General features: G+C 42.2%; 1 protein-coding gene across 1 annotated transcript in view; it reads left to right on the top strand.

The window, feature by feature from the left end:
- The window catches only part of LOC133612754 (calcium-independent phospholipase A2-gamma-like), a 79,673-nt gene that overhangs the window by 31,975 nt on the left and 31,939 nt on the right, over positions 1 to 15,759 (top strand). Inside the window, exons 7-10 of the mRNA XM_061970432.2 lie at positions 208 to 302; positions 783 to 954; positions 1,124 to 1,181; positions 6,124 to 6,318. Of these exons, the coding sequence (XP_061826416.2) occupies positions 208 to 302; positions 783 to 954; positions 1,124 to 1,181; positions 6,124 to 6,318 (520 nt within the window). The remainder of the gene's footprint in view (positions 1 to 207; positions 303 to 782; positions 955 to 1,123; positions 1,182 to 6,123; positions 6,319 to 15,759) is intronic.

Raw genomic sequence — 15,759 nt, 5'->3', positions numbered from 1 at the left:
GACAAAGAAGGTAAGACAAAGCTGCTGGGTGCTGACCACTGATACCGCCATCTTGTGGATTTAGTAAAACTCCAATCAGCTGTTTTTTTTGTTTTTTTTAATCCCAGGTGGTTCTTTGCTTTTTGTTGACTGTAGGAGATTCGGTGGTTATTTAGAGAGATGTGGTAAATGTTTGTATTTCTAATTTCATATTTTCTGTACTTTCAGGGGACTCCTTGCCCTTCAGACTTTGCACAAATTGGAAGCCCTTACCGGCAAACCCATTTACAAACTGTTCGATTATATTTGTGGCGTCAGCACAGGTGAGTTGTTTTCCTGTCCCACTTTGTCATGTACACACACTGCGTCATGCTAGGAATGCTAATATGGACACAAATGATCCAATAAGGAAAAAGGCCTCAATCAGCACTATAAAAATGACCACCAGGGGGAGCTCCAACTTCAACCTTTTGCAGCATTATTAAATGACTCTATTTATCCACCAGATTGGCCTTTAATCACCAACACTATGTTGTTGTGTTTATTCCTCGCGGGTCCCTCAGATCCTCATTTTCCCTATCAGGGAATATTATCGAAAGATTATGCAATTCTTCAGGCAAACTTGAAACATTCACAATCCATCTGGGCCACATCTGCTCACTTTTTGATCACCTACATTTTCCCCCCACCCACGTTATCCGTGCACTTGTGGTACTCTCGGGCATTGTTCATCGTCAAGGGCCTTGTTCAGCCTTCCCAGTGGGCTTGTGCACCTGCCACTGCTAGATTTGTTCACACTGCAGGTGCCATCCTCGGCTTCATGCTGGGCGTGTTCCAGCTGCCGACCAGCGAGTGCGACGACCTTTACCGCAAACTGGGCTCGGACGTCTTCAAGCAGAATGTGATCGTTGGCACGGTGAAGATGGGGTGGAGCCACGCGTTCTACAACAGCGAAGCCTGGGAGAGCATCCTCAGGTCAGTGCCGCTGTTAATGTTGAAATGTAATTCTGTGGCTTAACAGTGAGCCTGTTTGATTGTATTTGTGACATCATCATTGGAAGGGAATTATTTCTGACGCACGTAACATTTGGAAAGCCCTAAATGAGATCAAATGTACTGAAAGTGGACTCTTCTTCTGTCACAGAGAAAAAATGGGCTCACACATCCTTGTGGAAACTTCCAGAAACCCGGAATGTCCTAAAGTGAGTTAAATCCATAGGATTAAGTATCTACATTTTGTAGAGGTGTAACGGTACACAAAAATGTCGGTTCGGTACGTACCTCGGTTTAGAGGCCACGGTTCGGTTCATTTTCGGTACAGTAAGAAAACAAAATATAAATTTTTGGGTTATTTATTTACCATCCATCCATCCATCCATCTTCTTCCGCTTATCCGAGGTCGGGTCGCGGGGGCAGCAGCCTAAGCAGGGAAGCCCAGACTTCCCTCTCCCCAGCCACTTCGTCCAGCTCTTCCTGTGGGACCCCGAGGCGTTCCCAGGCCAGCCGGGAGACATAGTCTTCCCAACGTGTCCTGGGTCTTCCCCGTGGCCTCCTACCGGTCGGACATGCCCTAAACACCTCCCTAGGGAGGCGTTCGGGTGGCATCCTGACCAGATACCCGAACCACCTCATCTGGCTCCTCTCGATGTGGAGGAGCAGCGGCTTTACTTTGAGCTCCCCCCGGATGGCAGAGCTTCTCACCCTATCTCTAAGGGAGAGACCCGCCACCCGGCGGAGGAAACTCATTTCGGCCGCTTGTACCCGTGATCTTGTCCTTTCGGTCATAACCCAAAGCTCATGACCATAGGTGAGGATGGGAACATAGATCGACCGGTAAATTGAGAGCTTTGCCTTCCGGCTCAGCTCCTTCTTCACCACAACGGATCGATACAGCGTCCGCATTACTGAAGACGCCGCACCGATCCGCCTGTCGATCTCACGATCCACTCTTCCCTCACTCGTGAACAAGACTCCGAGGTACTTGAACTCCTCCACTTGGGGCAAGATCTCCTCTCCAACCCGGAGATGGCACTCCACCCTTTTCCGAGCGAGAACCATGGACTCGGACTTGGAGGTGCTGATTCTCATCCCAGTCGCTTCACACTCGGCTGCGAACCGATCCAGTGAGAGCTGAAGATCCTGGCCAGATGAAGCCATCAGGACCACATCATCTGCAAAAAGCAGAGACCTAATCCTGCAGCCACCAAACCAGATCCCCTCAACGCCTTGACTGCGCCTAGAAATTCTGTCCATAAAGGCTATGAACAGAATGGGTGACAAAGGGCAGCCTTGGCGGAGTCCAACCCTCACTGGAAACGTGTCCGACTTACTGCCGGCAATGCGGACCAAGCTCTGGCACTGAGCATACAGGGAGCGGACAGCCACAATCAGACAGTCCGATACCCCATACTCTCTCTATTTATTAACCAAATTTGCAAAATCTTCCACCAAAAATATTTTTTCTTAGTGGAATATTTGATGTGAAGTAATGGGAACTTTGGATAGGTCAATAATTTATAAAAACATTGATTTTGATTCAATATTATGTTTTGAGCAATGACAGTTTGAAAGAAAAAAAAAACAGCTTTGTTTTATTAGTCAACATTGCAACTTTTTCTAAATTACATTCAACCTTTGAGCTTTTTTATTTCACTTTTGTTTTGTTTTTGTTTATTTGAATAGTATTTTAAGAATGTGCCGTGGGCCTTTAAAACATTAGCTGTGGGCAGAGGTGGGTAGTAACGCGCTACATTTACTCCGTTACATCTACTTGAGTAACTTTTGGGATAAATTGTACTTCTAAAAGTAGTTTTAATGCAACATACTTTTACTTTTACTTAAGTATATTTATAGAGAAGGAACGCTACTTTTACTCCGCTACTTTTATCTACATTCAGCTCGCTACTCGCTACTCATTTTTATCGATCTGTTAATGCACGCTTTGTTTGTTTTGGTCTGTCAGACAGACCTTCAAAGTGCCTGCCTTACTGGTGACGTTTCACTTCGTTCCACCAATCAGATGCAGTCACTGGTGACGTTGGACCAATCAAACAGAGCCAGGCGGTCACATGACCTGACTTAAACAAGTTGAAAAACTTATTGGGGTGTTACCATTTAGTGGTCAATTGTACGGAATATGTACTGTACTGTGCAATCTAATCATAAAAGTTCCAATCAATCAATCAAAAGTGTGAAGGAAAAAATATACTTTTTTTATTTCAACCGTACATCCCGTCAAAAGCCTCAAGACTGACCGCACATGAGGACGTTCCTGTCTTCACAATAAAAGTGCCGCTCCATCGCGCCTGCGCTTTAAAAACAAGAGTCTCCGAAAGCCAGCGCAAACAAGCTAGCAAGCTACGGAGTTTGACGCCAATATATTTCTTGTAAAGTGTATAAAAACGAATATGGAAGCTGGACAAATAAGGTGCCAAAAACCAACCACTTTCATATGGTATTAGACAGAAAGGAGGAACTTTTCTTCTCCTCCATTTGAAAACGAGGACGTTATCATCACGACTGTCTGATTACAATCAACGCAAGTCATCAGAATCAGGTAATACACCAACTTATATTCTTGTCTTCATGAAAGAAAGGAATCTATATGTTAAACATGCATGTATATTCATTAAAACACCTTTAACATGTAAACAAAAACAGCAAAAGAAATACATATAAATTATATACTGTATATATCAATGTATATGTGTATATATATATATATATATATATATATATATATGATATGAGTGTGTATGTTACTCATCAGTTACTCAGTACTTGAGTAGTTTTTTCACAACATACTTTTTACTTTTACTCAAGTAAATATTTGGGTGACTACTCCTTACTTTTACTTGAGTAATAAATCTCTAAAGTAATAGTACTCTTACTTGAGTACAATTTCTGGCTACTCTACCCACCTCTGGCTGTGGGCCGCAAATGGCCTCCGGGGCACACTTTTGACACCCCTGCTATAGATAATAAAAAATTAAATGTGATAAATCTATGGATAAAAAGCAGAGCCTGGCGACGCATGCGCGTTTATCATAACTCTCTCTCTCTCTCTGTCTCTGCCCCTCCCTCACCAATGCTGCTGCACGCACAATTTGTTTTGTTTTAACCCCTTAACCCTGAACGTACATTGAAAATACACGCAACCCTAACTCAAAATGCCGGACATTTGAGGCATTTAAGAAACTCCGCCTTGACAGCTTCGCAAAAGAGGACATGTCCGGTGAAAAGAGGACGTATGGTCAGTCTATCGTAGCATGCCGTGTGTTGTGCCTCGGTGTGCATTATTTACACAACGTACGTTACGCTACTTAATATGTCCGTGTGGAAACTCGTTCGGTACACCTCCGAACCGAACCGGAACCCACGTACCGAAACAGTTCAATACAAATACACGTACCGTTACACCCCTAACATTTTGGTATAAATTGCAGAGGGCTTATTGCGTCTGCCTCACAATACGAAGGTCCTGGGTTCGATCCTGCGCTTGGGATCGTTCTGTGTGGAGTTTGCATGTTCTCCCCGTGACTGCGTAGGTTCCCTCCGGGTACTCCGGCTTCCTCCCACCCTCAAAGACATGCACCTGGGGATAGGTTGATTGGGAACACTAACTTGGCCCTAGTGTGTGAATGTGAGTGTGAATGTTGTCTATCTGTGTTGGCCCTGTGATGAAGTGGTGACTTGTCCAGGGTGTACCCCGCCTTCCACCCGATTGTAGCTGAGATAGGCTCCAGCACCCCCCGCGACCCCGAAAGGGATAAGCGGTTGAAAATGGATGAAATTGCAAGATGTCAAGACTCGGGGTGTCTCGATTTCTTATTGAGCTCGGATATTGCCCCAAAAAATCTGCACATTTTGCAGTGAACAGCTTTTTGAAGCCAGGTTTGAAGCATGATGCTGCATGATCCTGATAAAGCATGTTCCCCGGGGTCACAGGCACCTCCCTGGTATCGCAGCGTGCCCTTCCAGGGGTGCCTACCCCACTATTTGAGTATAGACTATAGACTACAACATTGCAGTCTTAAACACCACATTTGTCAATATCAAAAGTACCAAATACCGTATTTTCCGCACTATAAGGCGCACTGGATTATAAGGCGCACCTTCAATGAATGGCCTATTTTAAAACTTTGTTCATATACAGGTAAAAGCCAGTAAATTAGAATATTTTGAAAAACTTGATTTATTTCAGTAATTGCATTCAAAAGGTGTAACTTGTACATTATATTTATTCATTGCACACAGACTGATGCATTCAAATGTTTATTTCATTCAATTTTGATGATTTGAAGTGGCAACAAATGAAAATCCAAAATTCCGTGTGTCACAAAATTAGAATATTACTTAAGGCTAATACAAAAAAGGGATTTTTAGAAATGTTGGCCAACTGAAAAGTATGAAAATGAAAAATATGAGCATGTACAATACTCAATACTTGGTTGGAGCTCCTTTTGCCTCAATTACTGCGTTAATGCGGCGTGGCATGGAGTCGATGAGTTTCTGGCACTGCTCAGGTGTTATGAGAGCCCAGGTTGCTCTGATAGTGGCCTTCAACTCTTCTGCGTTTTTGGGTCTGGCATTCTGCATCTTCCTTTTCACAATACCCCACAGATTTTCTATGGGGCTAAGGTCAGGGGAGTTGGCGGGCCAATTTAGAACAGAAATACCATGGTCCGTAAACCAGGCACGGGTAGATTTTGCGCTGTGTGCAGGCGCCAAGTCCTGTTGGAACTTGAAATCTCCATCTCCATAGAGCAGGTCAGCAGCAGGAAGCATGAAGTGCTCTAAAACTTGCTGGTAGACCCTCGGGTGCCGTGAATGTCAATCAAGTGACGAAAGTGACGTCATAGTGAAGATTTATGATCGCTCATTTTTAGGACTATTTTTTTAATGCCTGGCTGGTGATCGACTGACACACCCTCCGAGATCGACCGGTAGCTCGCGATCGACGTAATGAGCACCCCTGTTCTACACAAACAAAATACTACAACTATGTATGATTGGTGCTGATATCGTATCAGATTAAAATGGGTAGCAGCCAGTACTCAAAAGGTGGACACCCCTATTCGAGACTTGAAAGATTCTTTCTTTAGTGTCATTGTCCCATACGTGACATACTGTGTTGACGTGCAGGTGGCAGCAGTGAGCACCATCGTGAACAGGGGCACGCCACTCAAGGCCTACGTGTTCAGGAACTACAACCTGCTGCCAGGGGTGCGCTCCCACTACCTGGGGGGCAGCCAGCACCAGCTCTGGCAGGCTATCCGCGCCACATCCGCGGCCCCCGGCTATTTCCAGGAATTCCTCTTGGGGAGTGACCTCCATCAGGTAAGTTTTCCAACCAGAATGAGATGATTCATTCTTAGTTTCTACCTCGTGTTGTTGTTAAAGGGGAACATTATCACCAGACCTATGTAAGCGTCAATATATACCTTGATGTTGCAGAAAAAAGACCATATATGTTTTTAACCGATTTCCGAACTCTAAATGGGTGAATTTTGGCGAATTAAACGCCTTTTCTATTATTCGTTTTCTCAAACACATTACAAACACCGGGTCAAATCAGCTCTGTTATTTTCCGTTTTTTCGACTGTTTTCCGTACCTTGGAGACATCATGCCTCGTCGGTGTGTTGTCGGAGGGTGTAACAACACGAACAGGGACGGATTCAAGTTGCACCAGTGGCCCAAAGATGCGAAAGTGGCAAGAAATTGGACGTTTGTTCCGCACACTTTACCGACGAAAGCTATGCTACGACAGAGATGGCGAGAATGTGTGGATATCCTGCAACACTCAAATCAGATGCATTTCCAACTGGACTGGACAGATCAGCTTTCAGGAAAAGAGCGCGGATGAGGGTATGTCTACAGAATATATTAATTGATGAAAATTGGGCTGTCTGCACTCTCAAAGTGCATGTTGTTGCCAAATGTATTTCATATGCTGTAAACCTAGTTCATAGTTGTTAGTTTCCTTTAATGCCAAACAAACACATACCAATCGTTGGTTAGAAGGCGATCGCCGAATTCGTCCTCGCTTTCTCCCGTGTCGCTGGCTGTCGTGTCGTTTTCGTCGGTTTCGCTTGCATACGGTTCAAACCGATATGGCTCAATAGCTTCAGTTTCTTCTTCAATTTCGTTTTCGCTACCTGCCTCCACACTACAACCATCCGTTTCAATACATGCATAATCTGTTGAATCGCTTAAGCCGCTGAAACCCGAGTCTGAATCCTAGCTAATGTCGCTATATCTTGCTGTTCTATCCGCCATGTTTGTTTGTATTGGCATCACTGTGCATACTTGCCAACCCTCCCGGATTTTCCGGGAGACTCCCGAAATTCAGCGCCTCTCCCGAAAACCTCCCGGGACAAATTTTCTCCCGAAAAACTCCCGAAATTCAGGCGAACCTGAGTGACGTGTTGACAACACACAACAACAGTGTCTACCGTAAAGCAGTTCGTCTGCCGTAAACAGCAATGTTGTGACACTTTTAAACAGGACAATACTGCCATCTACTGTACATGCATATGTGACCCACCCATAATGTGTCACATTTTTGTGTTGATTTATTTATTTTATTTTGTGGTTTGAATTCGTTTTTGGAGCTGTCATTACACATTTATCAGTATTCACATTGGTCAGTAGGGGGCAGTAGGGTGTTTCTTCCCAGTTGAATGCTATCACCTGCAGACCGGAAGTGTCTTGTCATTCCGATGAGCGCGACCAGTCTGTGAACAATTGAAACGTCCTGTGTGCTTTTTCCTCCTGTATAACAGGTTAGTTTTGGTGAATCAACTCACTGAATAATATCCATGTGATCTTTCTAAGTTTAAGTACACATTCTGATGGTGGAGCCTAACTCTAAAGTGTTTGTGAGTTGTAGTTTGTAAATGAACACTGAAATTCAAGTATTTATTTTATTTATATATACAGGTAAAAACCAGTAAATTAGAATATTTTGAAAAACTTGATTTATTTCAGTAATTGCATTCAAAAGGTGTAACTTGTACATTATATTTATTCATTGCACACAGACTGATGCATTCAAATGTTTATTTCATTTAATTTTGATGATTTGAAGTGGCAACAAATGAAAATCCAAAATTCCGTGTGTCACAAAATTAGAATATTACTTAAGGCTAATACAAAAAAGGGATTTTTAGAAATGTTGGCCAACTGAAAAGTATGAAAATGAAAAATATGAGCATGTACAATACTCAATACTTGGTTGGAGCTCCTTTTGCCTCAATTACTGCGTTAATGCGGCGTGGCATGGAGTCGATGAGTTTCTGGCACTGCTCAGGTGTTATGAGAGCCCAGGTTGCTCTGATAGTGGCCTTCAACTCTTCTGCGTTTTTGGGTCTGGCATTCTACATCTTCCTTTTCACAATACCCCACAGATTTTCTATGGGGCTAAGGTCAGGGGAGTTGGCGGGCCAATTTAGAACAGAAATACCATGGTCCGTAAACCAGGCACGGGTAGATTTTGCGCTGTGTGCAGGCGCCAAGTCCTGTTGGAACTTGAAATCTCCATCTCCATAGAGCAGGTCAGCAGCAGGAAGCATGAAGTGCTCTAAAACTTGCTGGTAGACGGCTGTGTTGACCCTGGATCTCAGGAAACAGAGTGGACCGACACCAGCAGATGACATGGCACCCCAAACCATCACCCAACCATGCAAATTTTGCATTTCCTTTGGAAATCGAGGTCCCAGAGTCTGGAGGAAGACAGGAGAGGCGAGGATCCACGTTGCCTGAAGTCTAGTGTAAAGTTTCCACCATCAGTGATGGTTTGGGGTGCCATGTCATCTGCTGGTGTCGGTCCACTCTGTTTCCTGAGATCCAGGGTCAACGCAGCCGTCTACCAGCAAGTTTTAGAGCACTTCATGCTTCCTGCTGCTGACCTGCTCTATGGAGATGGAGATTTCAAGTTCCAACAGGACTTGGCGCCTGCACACAGCGCAAAATCTACCCGTGCCTGGTTTACGGACCATGGTATTTCTGTTCTAAATTGGCCCGCCAACTCCCCTGACCTTAGCCCCATAGAAAATCTGTGGGGTATTGTGAAAAGGAAGATGCAGAATGCCAGACCCAAAAACGCAGAAGAGTTGAAGGCCACTATCAGAGCAACCTGGGCTCTCATAACACCTGAGCAGTGCCAGAAACTCATCGACTCCATGCCACGCCGCATTAACGCAGTAATTGAGGCAAAAGGAGCTCCAACCAAGTATTGAGTATTGTACATGCTCATATTTTTCATTTTCATACTTTTCAGTTGACCAACATTTCTAAAAATCCCTTTTTTGTATTAGCCTTAAGTAATATTCTAATTTTGTGACACACGGAATTTTGGATTTTCATTTGTTGCCACTTCAAATCATCAAAATTAAATGAAATAAACATTTGAATGCATCAGTCTGTGTGCAATGAATAAATATAATGTACAAGTTACACCTTTTGAATGCAATTACTGAAATAAATCAAGTTTTTCAAAATATTCTAATTTACTGGCTTTTACCTGTATGTATGTATGTATGTATATATATATATATATATATATATATATATATATATATATATATATATATATATAGCTAGAGTTCACTGAAAGTCAAGTATTTCTTATATATATATATATATATATATATATATATATATATATATATATATATATATATATATATATATATATATCTTAACCACGCCCCCGCCCCGCCCCCGACCACGCCCCCGCCCCCACCTCCCGAAATCGGAGGTCTCAAGGTTGGCAAGTATGTCACTGTGTGACGTCACAGGAAAATGGACGGGTGTGTTTAACGATGGTTAAAATCAGGCACTTTGAAGCTTTTTTTAGGGATATTGCGTGATGGGTAAAATTTTGAAAAAAACTTCGAAAAATAAAATAAGCCACTGGGAACTGATTTTTAATGGTTTTAACCCTTCTGAAATTGTGATAATGTTCCCCTTTAATAAAAGTGCAACAACTGTTAGACAAATGGGAACAAAAGGTACTTGCGTGACACGCCATAAGGAGTGAGCTTCACTTCCTGCCTGTCATCCTTGGTTTCCTTTTGCTGGAAGAAAGGCACTTAAGTCCATCTTTGCTGAGCAACCATGCATTAGCCATCATAACAAAACACCATTGAACAGATCAATAACCTGATGCTACTCTTTACCGCCTGAGTAAGCGCTCAGTCTGCAAACTACACGGGTCAGACGCCTGAGTAAAAGCATCTACTTTTCATGGTGTCAACATCTCCTGGAGTTGGAGCACACACTCACTCTCATGTTCATAGTGCTAGTCAATGGGAGGAAAGAGAAGAGACTGGGCCATAATGTTGGGGGAGATTTCCCCCCCGCCTGTCGCCTGGCAGGTGGAAACCGACTGCAAGATGCACACACCCACGTTTGACTGCTTCACCTGTCTCACTGGGACGATAAGACTAACAGTTTAATTATGAAAGGGTCTCTTTCACACTCTGGATATTTATTGAGCATCCTGGACTTGACACTGCTTTATTTAGTCAGACTTTGTAAGCGGAATAAGGTTCTTAGGTCGTTTTGCTCTGCCAATCTACTTTTTACCCAACTAATTGTTTTACAGCATTTATTACTCATGTTGCGTTTCCCAAATGGGGAATTGTCATTACACTGTGAGGACAGATGTAGAGTAAGATGGAAGAACAGCAAAGTCACATTTATGGTGTTGAAGTGTTTCACCAACCCATATCCTTACTTTATTATCATACATACAATATTTTTATTGGCAGCTGGTCTCGTACCGCTGAGATTCTCGTCCCCAAAACATGTCCTTGTGGCCCAAATGAAATGCTCTCATGCTACTTTATTAAATACAGTCATCATTACAATAATAAAGTCATACATTAAAGGGAAACAATCCACTCATGGCGGTGTTTTAAATTTTATGTGCCAGAAAAAAGAGACGATATTTTGCAGCAGATAATATGGATGAACTCTAATATTGTAATAGATGGAAAGCCTTTTTTTTTGGAAAAATATGTTTGAAAGAGGAATCATTTTTGTCAATGATATTATAAATGAGAATGGTAAGATTATGAAGTATGAAGAATTTATAACTATGTATGGTGATGCTTGCTCAAGCTTTTCAATCAATCAATCAATCTTTATTTATATAGCCCTAAATCACAAGTGTCTCAAAGGGCTGCACAAGCCACAACGACATCCTCGGTACAAAGCCCACATACGGGCAAGGAAAAACTCACCCCAGTGGGACGTCGATGTGAATGACTATGAGAAACCTTGGAGAGGACCGCATATGTGGGTAACACCCCCCCCCCCCCTCTAGGGGAGACCGAAAGCAATGGATGTCGAGTGGGTCTGACATAATATTGTGAGAGTCCAGTCCATAGTGGATCCAACATAATAGTAAGAGTCCAGTCCATAGTGGGGCCAGCAGGACACCATCCCGAGCGGAGACGGGTCAGCAGCGCAGAGATGTTCCCTGCCGATGCACAGGCGAGCGGTCCACCCCGGGTCCCGACTCTGGACAGCCAGCACTTCATCCATGGCCACCGGACCTGTGCCCCCCCCTCAAGGAAAAGGGGAGCAGAGGAGAAAAGAAAAGAAACGGCAGATCAACTGGTCTAACAGGGGGGCTATTTAAAGGCTAGAGTATACAAATGAGTTTTAAGATGGGACTTAAATGCTTCTACTGAGGTAGCATCTCTAATTGTTACCGGGAGGGCATTCCATAGTACTGGAGCCCGAATAGAAAACGCTCTATAGCCCGCAGACTTTTTTTGGGCTCTGGGAATCACTAATAAGCCGGAGTTCTTTGAACGCAGATTTCTTGCCGGGACATATGGTACAATGCAATCGACAAGATAGGACGGAGCTAGACCGTGTAGTATTTTATACGTAAGTAGTAAAACCTTAAAGTCACTTCTTAAGTGCACAGGAAGCCAGTGCAGGTGAGCCAGTATAGGCGTAATATGATCAAACTTTCTTGTTCTTGTCAAAAGTCTAGCAGCCGCATTTTGTACCAACTGTAATTTTTTAATGCTAGACATAGGGAGCCCCGAAAATAATACGTTACAGTAATCGAGACGAGACGTAACGAACGCACGATTTCATTTAATCAACTAACTGGAGTCATTGGGAAAAGATGGAAACAAATAATTATGGAACTACTAAATTATTAGTTTGTAAACCTCTAATAAGAAATTCGAGTTGGCAAAAAGGAACTAAAATAAATAGAAAAATATATACGTTTTATTTAATAAAGAAATCTTTGAAGGCTGCCTCATACAACACATTTGGAAAATGGGAGGACTTTTTTGACTGCCCGTTGCCGTGGGATGCCATATTCAAACTAATCTATAAAACTACTATTGATGTGCAAAATCATTATTTTCAAATTAAAATTATTTATAACTTCTTACCCGCAGGGAAAATGTTAAAATGATGGAATATGACAGAGTCAGATGACTGCCGATTTTGTTGTCAGGAGTCTGAATCCACCCTGCATTTGTTTTGGTATTGTCATATTGGGTCTTCCTTTTGGGTGGAAGTTGAACAAAATGTGTTTAAGGATTGGTTTGTTTATGAAGCTTGATGTGGTTTCTGTTATTTTGGGAGAATTAATTGACAATCATGATTTAATCAATTTAATTATAGTCAAATCAAATCAAATCAAATCAACTTTATTTATAGAGCACATTTAAAATTTACCACAGGGGTAGCCAAAGTGCTGTACAATGAGCAGGTTAAAAGATAAAACGAGTACCGAGCAAACACAACACAACACAAACAGAACACGATAAAAAATAAATAATTAAAATAGAATTAATAAAAACATAAAAACAGGATCACAGCAGGTGTATTATGGGGCGCCATTGCAGGATGGATATCACTCAGTGTTAAAAGCCATGGAATAAAAGTATGTTTTTAAGAGAGATTTAAAAACAGGAAGAGAGGAGGCTTGTCTAACACTCAGGGGTAGGTCGTTCCAGAGCTTGGGAGCAGCAACGGCGAAAGCTCTGTCACCTCTAAGCTTCAGCCTTGTGTCGGGGACCGTCAACAGCAGCTGATCGGCTGATCTTAAGGATCGGGTGGGGCAGTAAGGCTGAAGGAGGTCGGAGAGATAGGTTGGCGCGAGGTTGTTTAGACATTTAAAAACAAATAAAAGGAGTTTAAAATGTATTCGGTAACGCACAGGGAGCCAGTGAAAGGACGCTAAAATAGGGGTGATGTGCTCACGTCTGTACTCGGTAAAAGGTTTATTTTTAAGGCCAAAAACAGATATTCACTTTGTATTACTTTCTTTAAAACATTTATTCAGTATTTTTTAACTTTAGAAAGTTACATGGTTGAAAACGATAATGATGCCAAAAAACATTAAAAAAAAGATGGGAAGTCCTCAAAGGCTTATGTTGAAAGTGTAATTGTGTTTATAGATGATATGCTATCTGTTGTTGTATTCCCTAATTTTTAGTGATCTGAACATAAGATGGACTGTACATACATTTTTTTTTTTTTTGTTTTTGTTTTGAAAATGTAATTTTGTTTATAGATTATATGCAATCTCTTGTGTTCCAAAATTTTCTTTTTTTTTTTTTTCTTTTTTTTTCCTTTTTTTTTTCTCAGTGTACATGAATGAAGGTGTGTGTTGCTGGACCCGACTTGGACATTATCTGGACTGGACCTGGTTTTAAAAAAAAACAAAAACCTTTAAACGAAGCTAATTTCATTTACAGCCAGGTTGTGGGAACCAGAGTATTGATGGCAGAAAGAAACAACCCCTTTTGTGTGAGTGGGTGTGTGTGAGTGTGAATGGGGGAGGGAGTTTTTTTTGGGGGGGTTGATGCACTAGCTGAAAGTGTATCGTGTGTTTTTTTTCTATGTTGATTTAATAAAAAAAATAAAATAAAAAAAAAAGTCATACATTAAAACAAAATGCAGCAAATATTGTCTCTACAACAGAAGCACTCTTCTGTTTTTAAAGACCTAGTGTCAAAGTCAAAGATCATCTACAGGTAAAAGCCAGTAAATTAGAATATTTTGAAAAACTTGATTTATTTCAGTAATTGCATTCAAAAGGTGTAACTTGTACATTATATTTATTCATTGCACACAGACTGATGCATTCAAATGTTTATTTCATTTAATTTTGATGATTTGAAGTGGCAACAAATGAAAATCCAAAATTCCGTGTGTCACAAAATTAGAATATTACTTAAGGCTAATACAAAAAAGGGATTTTTAGAAATGTTGGCCAACTGAAAAGTATGAAAATGAAAAATATGAGCATGTACAATACTCAATACTTGGTTGGAGCTCCTTTTGCCTCAATTACTGCGTTAATGCGGCGTGGCATGGAGTCGATGAGTTTCTGGCACTGCTCAGGTGTTATGAGAGCCCAGGTTGCTCTGATAGTGGCCTTCAACTCTTCTGCGTTTTTGGGTCTGGCATTCTGCATCTTCCTTTTCACAATACCCCACAGATTTTCTATGGGGCTAAGGTCAGGGGAGTTGGCGGGCCAATTTAGAACAGAAATACCATGGTCCGTAAACCAGGCACGGGTAGATTTTGCGCTGTGTGCAGGCGCCAAGTCCTGTTGGAACTTGAAATCTCCATCTCCATAGAGCAGGTCAGCAGCAGGAAGCATGAAGTGCTCTAAAACTTGCTGGTAGACGGCTGCGTTGACCCTGGATCTCAGGAAACAGAGTGGACCGACACCAGCAGATGACATGGCACCCCAAACCATCACTAATGGTGGAAACTTTACACTAGACTTCAGGCAACGTGGATCCTGTGCCTCTCCTGTCTTCCTCCAGACTCTGGGACCTCGATTTCCAAAGGAAATGCAACATTTGCATGGTTGGGTGATGGTTTGGGGTGCCATGTCATCTGCTGGTGTCGGTCCACTCTGTTTCCTGAGATCCAGGGTCAACGCAGCCGTCTACCAGCAAGTTTTAGAGCACTTCATGCTTCCTGCTGCTGACCTGCTCTATGGAGATGGAGATTTCAAGTTCCAACAGGACTTGGCGCCTGCACACAGCGCAAAATCTACCCGTGCCTGGTTTACGGACCATGGTATTTCTGTTCTAAATTGGCCCGCCAACTCCCCTGACCTTAGCCCCATAGAAAATCTGTGGGGTATTGTGAAAAGGAAGATGCAGAATGCCAGACCCAAAAACGCAGAAGAGTTGAAGGCCACTATCAGAGCAACCTGGGCTCTCATAACACCTGAGCAGTGCCAGAAACTCATCGACTCCATGCCACGCCGCATTAACGCAGTAATTGAGGCAAAAGGAGCTCCAACCAAGTATTGAGTATTGTACATGCTCATATTTTTAATTTTCATACTTTTCAGTTGGCCAACATTTCTAAAAATCCCTTTTTTGTATTAGCCTTAAGTAATATTCTAATTTTGTGACACACGGAATTTTGGATTTTCATTTGTTGCCACTTCAAATCATCAAAATTAAATGAAATAAACATTTGAATGCATCAGTCTGTGTGCAATGAATAAATATAATGTACAAGTTACACCTTTTGAATGCAATTACTGAAATAAATCAAGTTTTTCAAAATATTCTAATTTACTGGCTTTTACCTGTATATCAGTGGTCCCCAAACATCCGGTCCGGAGCGTGACGCATTTGCTACCGGGCCGCAGAGAAACATTATATCATTTGTAAATGACTGCATTTTCTGCGACTTAACTTTCGCCTGTCCCACTAGACCAGGGGTCGGCAACCCGCGGCTCTAGAGCCGCGTGCGGCTCTTTA

The sequence above is a fragment of the Nerophis lumbriciformis genome, linkage group LG10, assembly GCF_033978685.3.
Source record: "Nerophis lumbriciformis linkage group LG10, RoL_Nlum_v2.1, whole genome shotgun sequence".
NCBI classification, from domain to species: Eukaryota; Metazoa; Chordata; class Actinopteri; order Syngnathiformes; family Syngnathidae; genus Nerophis; species Nerophis lumbriciformis.
The sequence above is the reverse complement of the archived record's forward strand: the minus strand, read 5'-3'. Positions and strand labels throughout refer to the sequence as shown.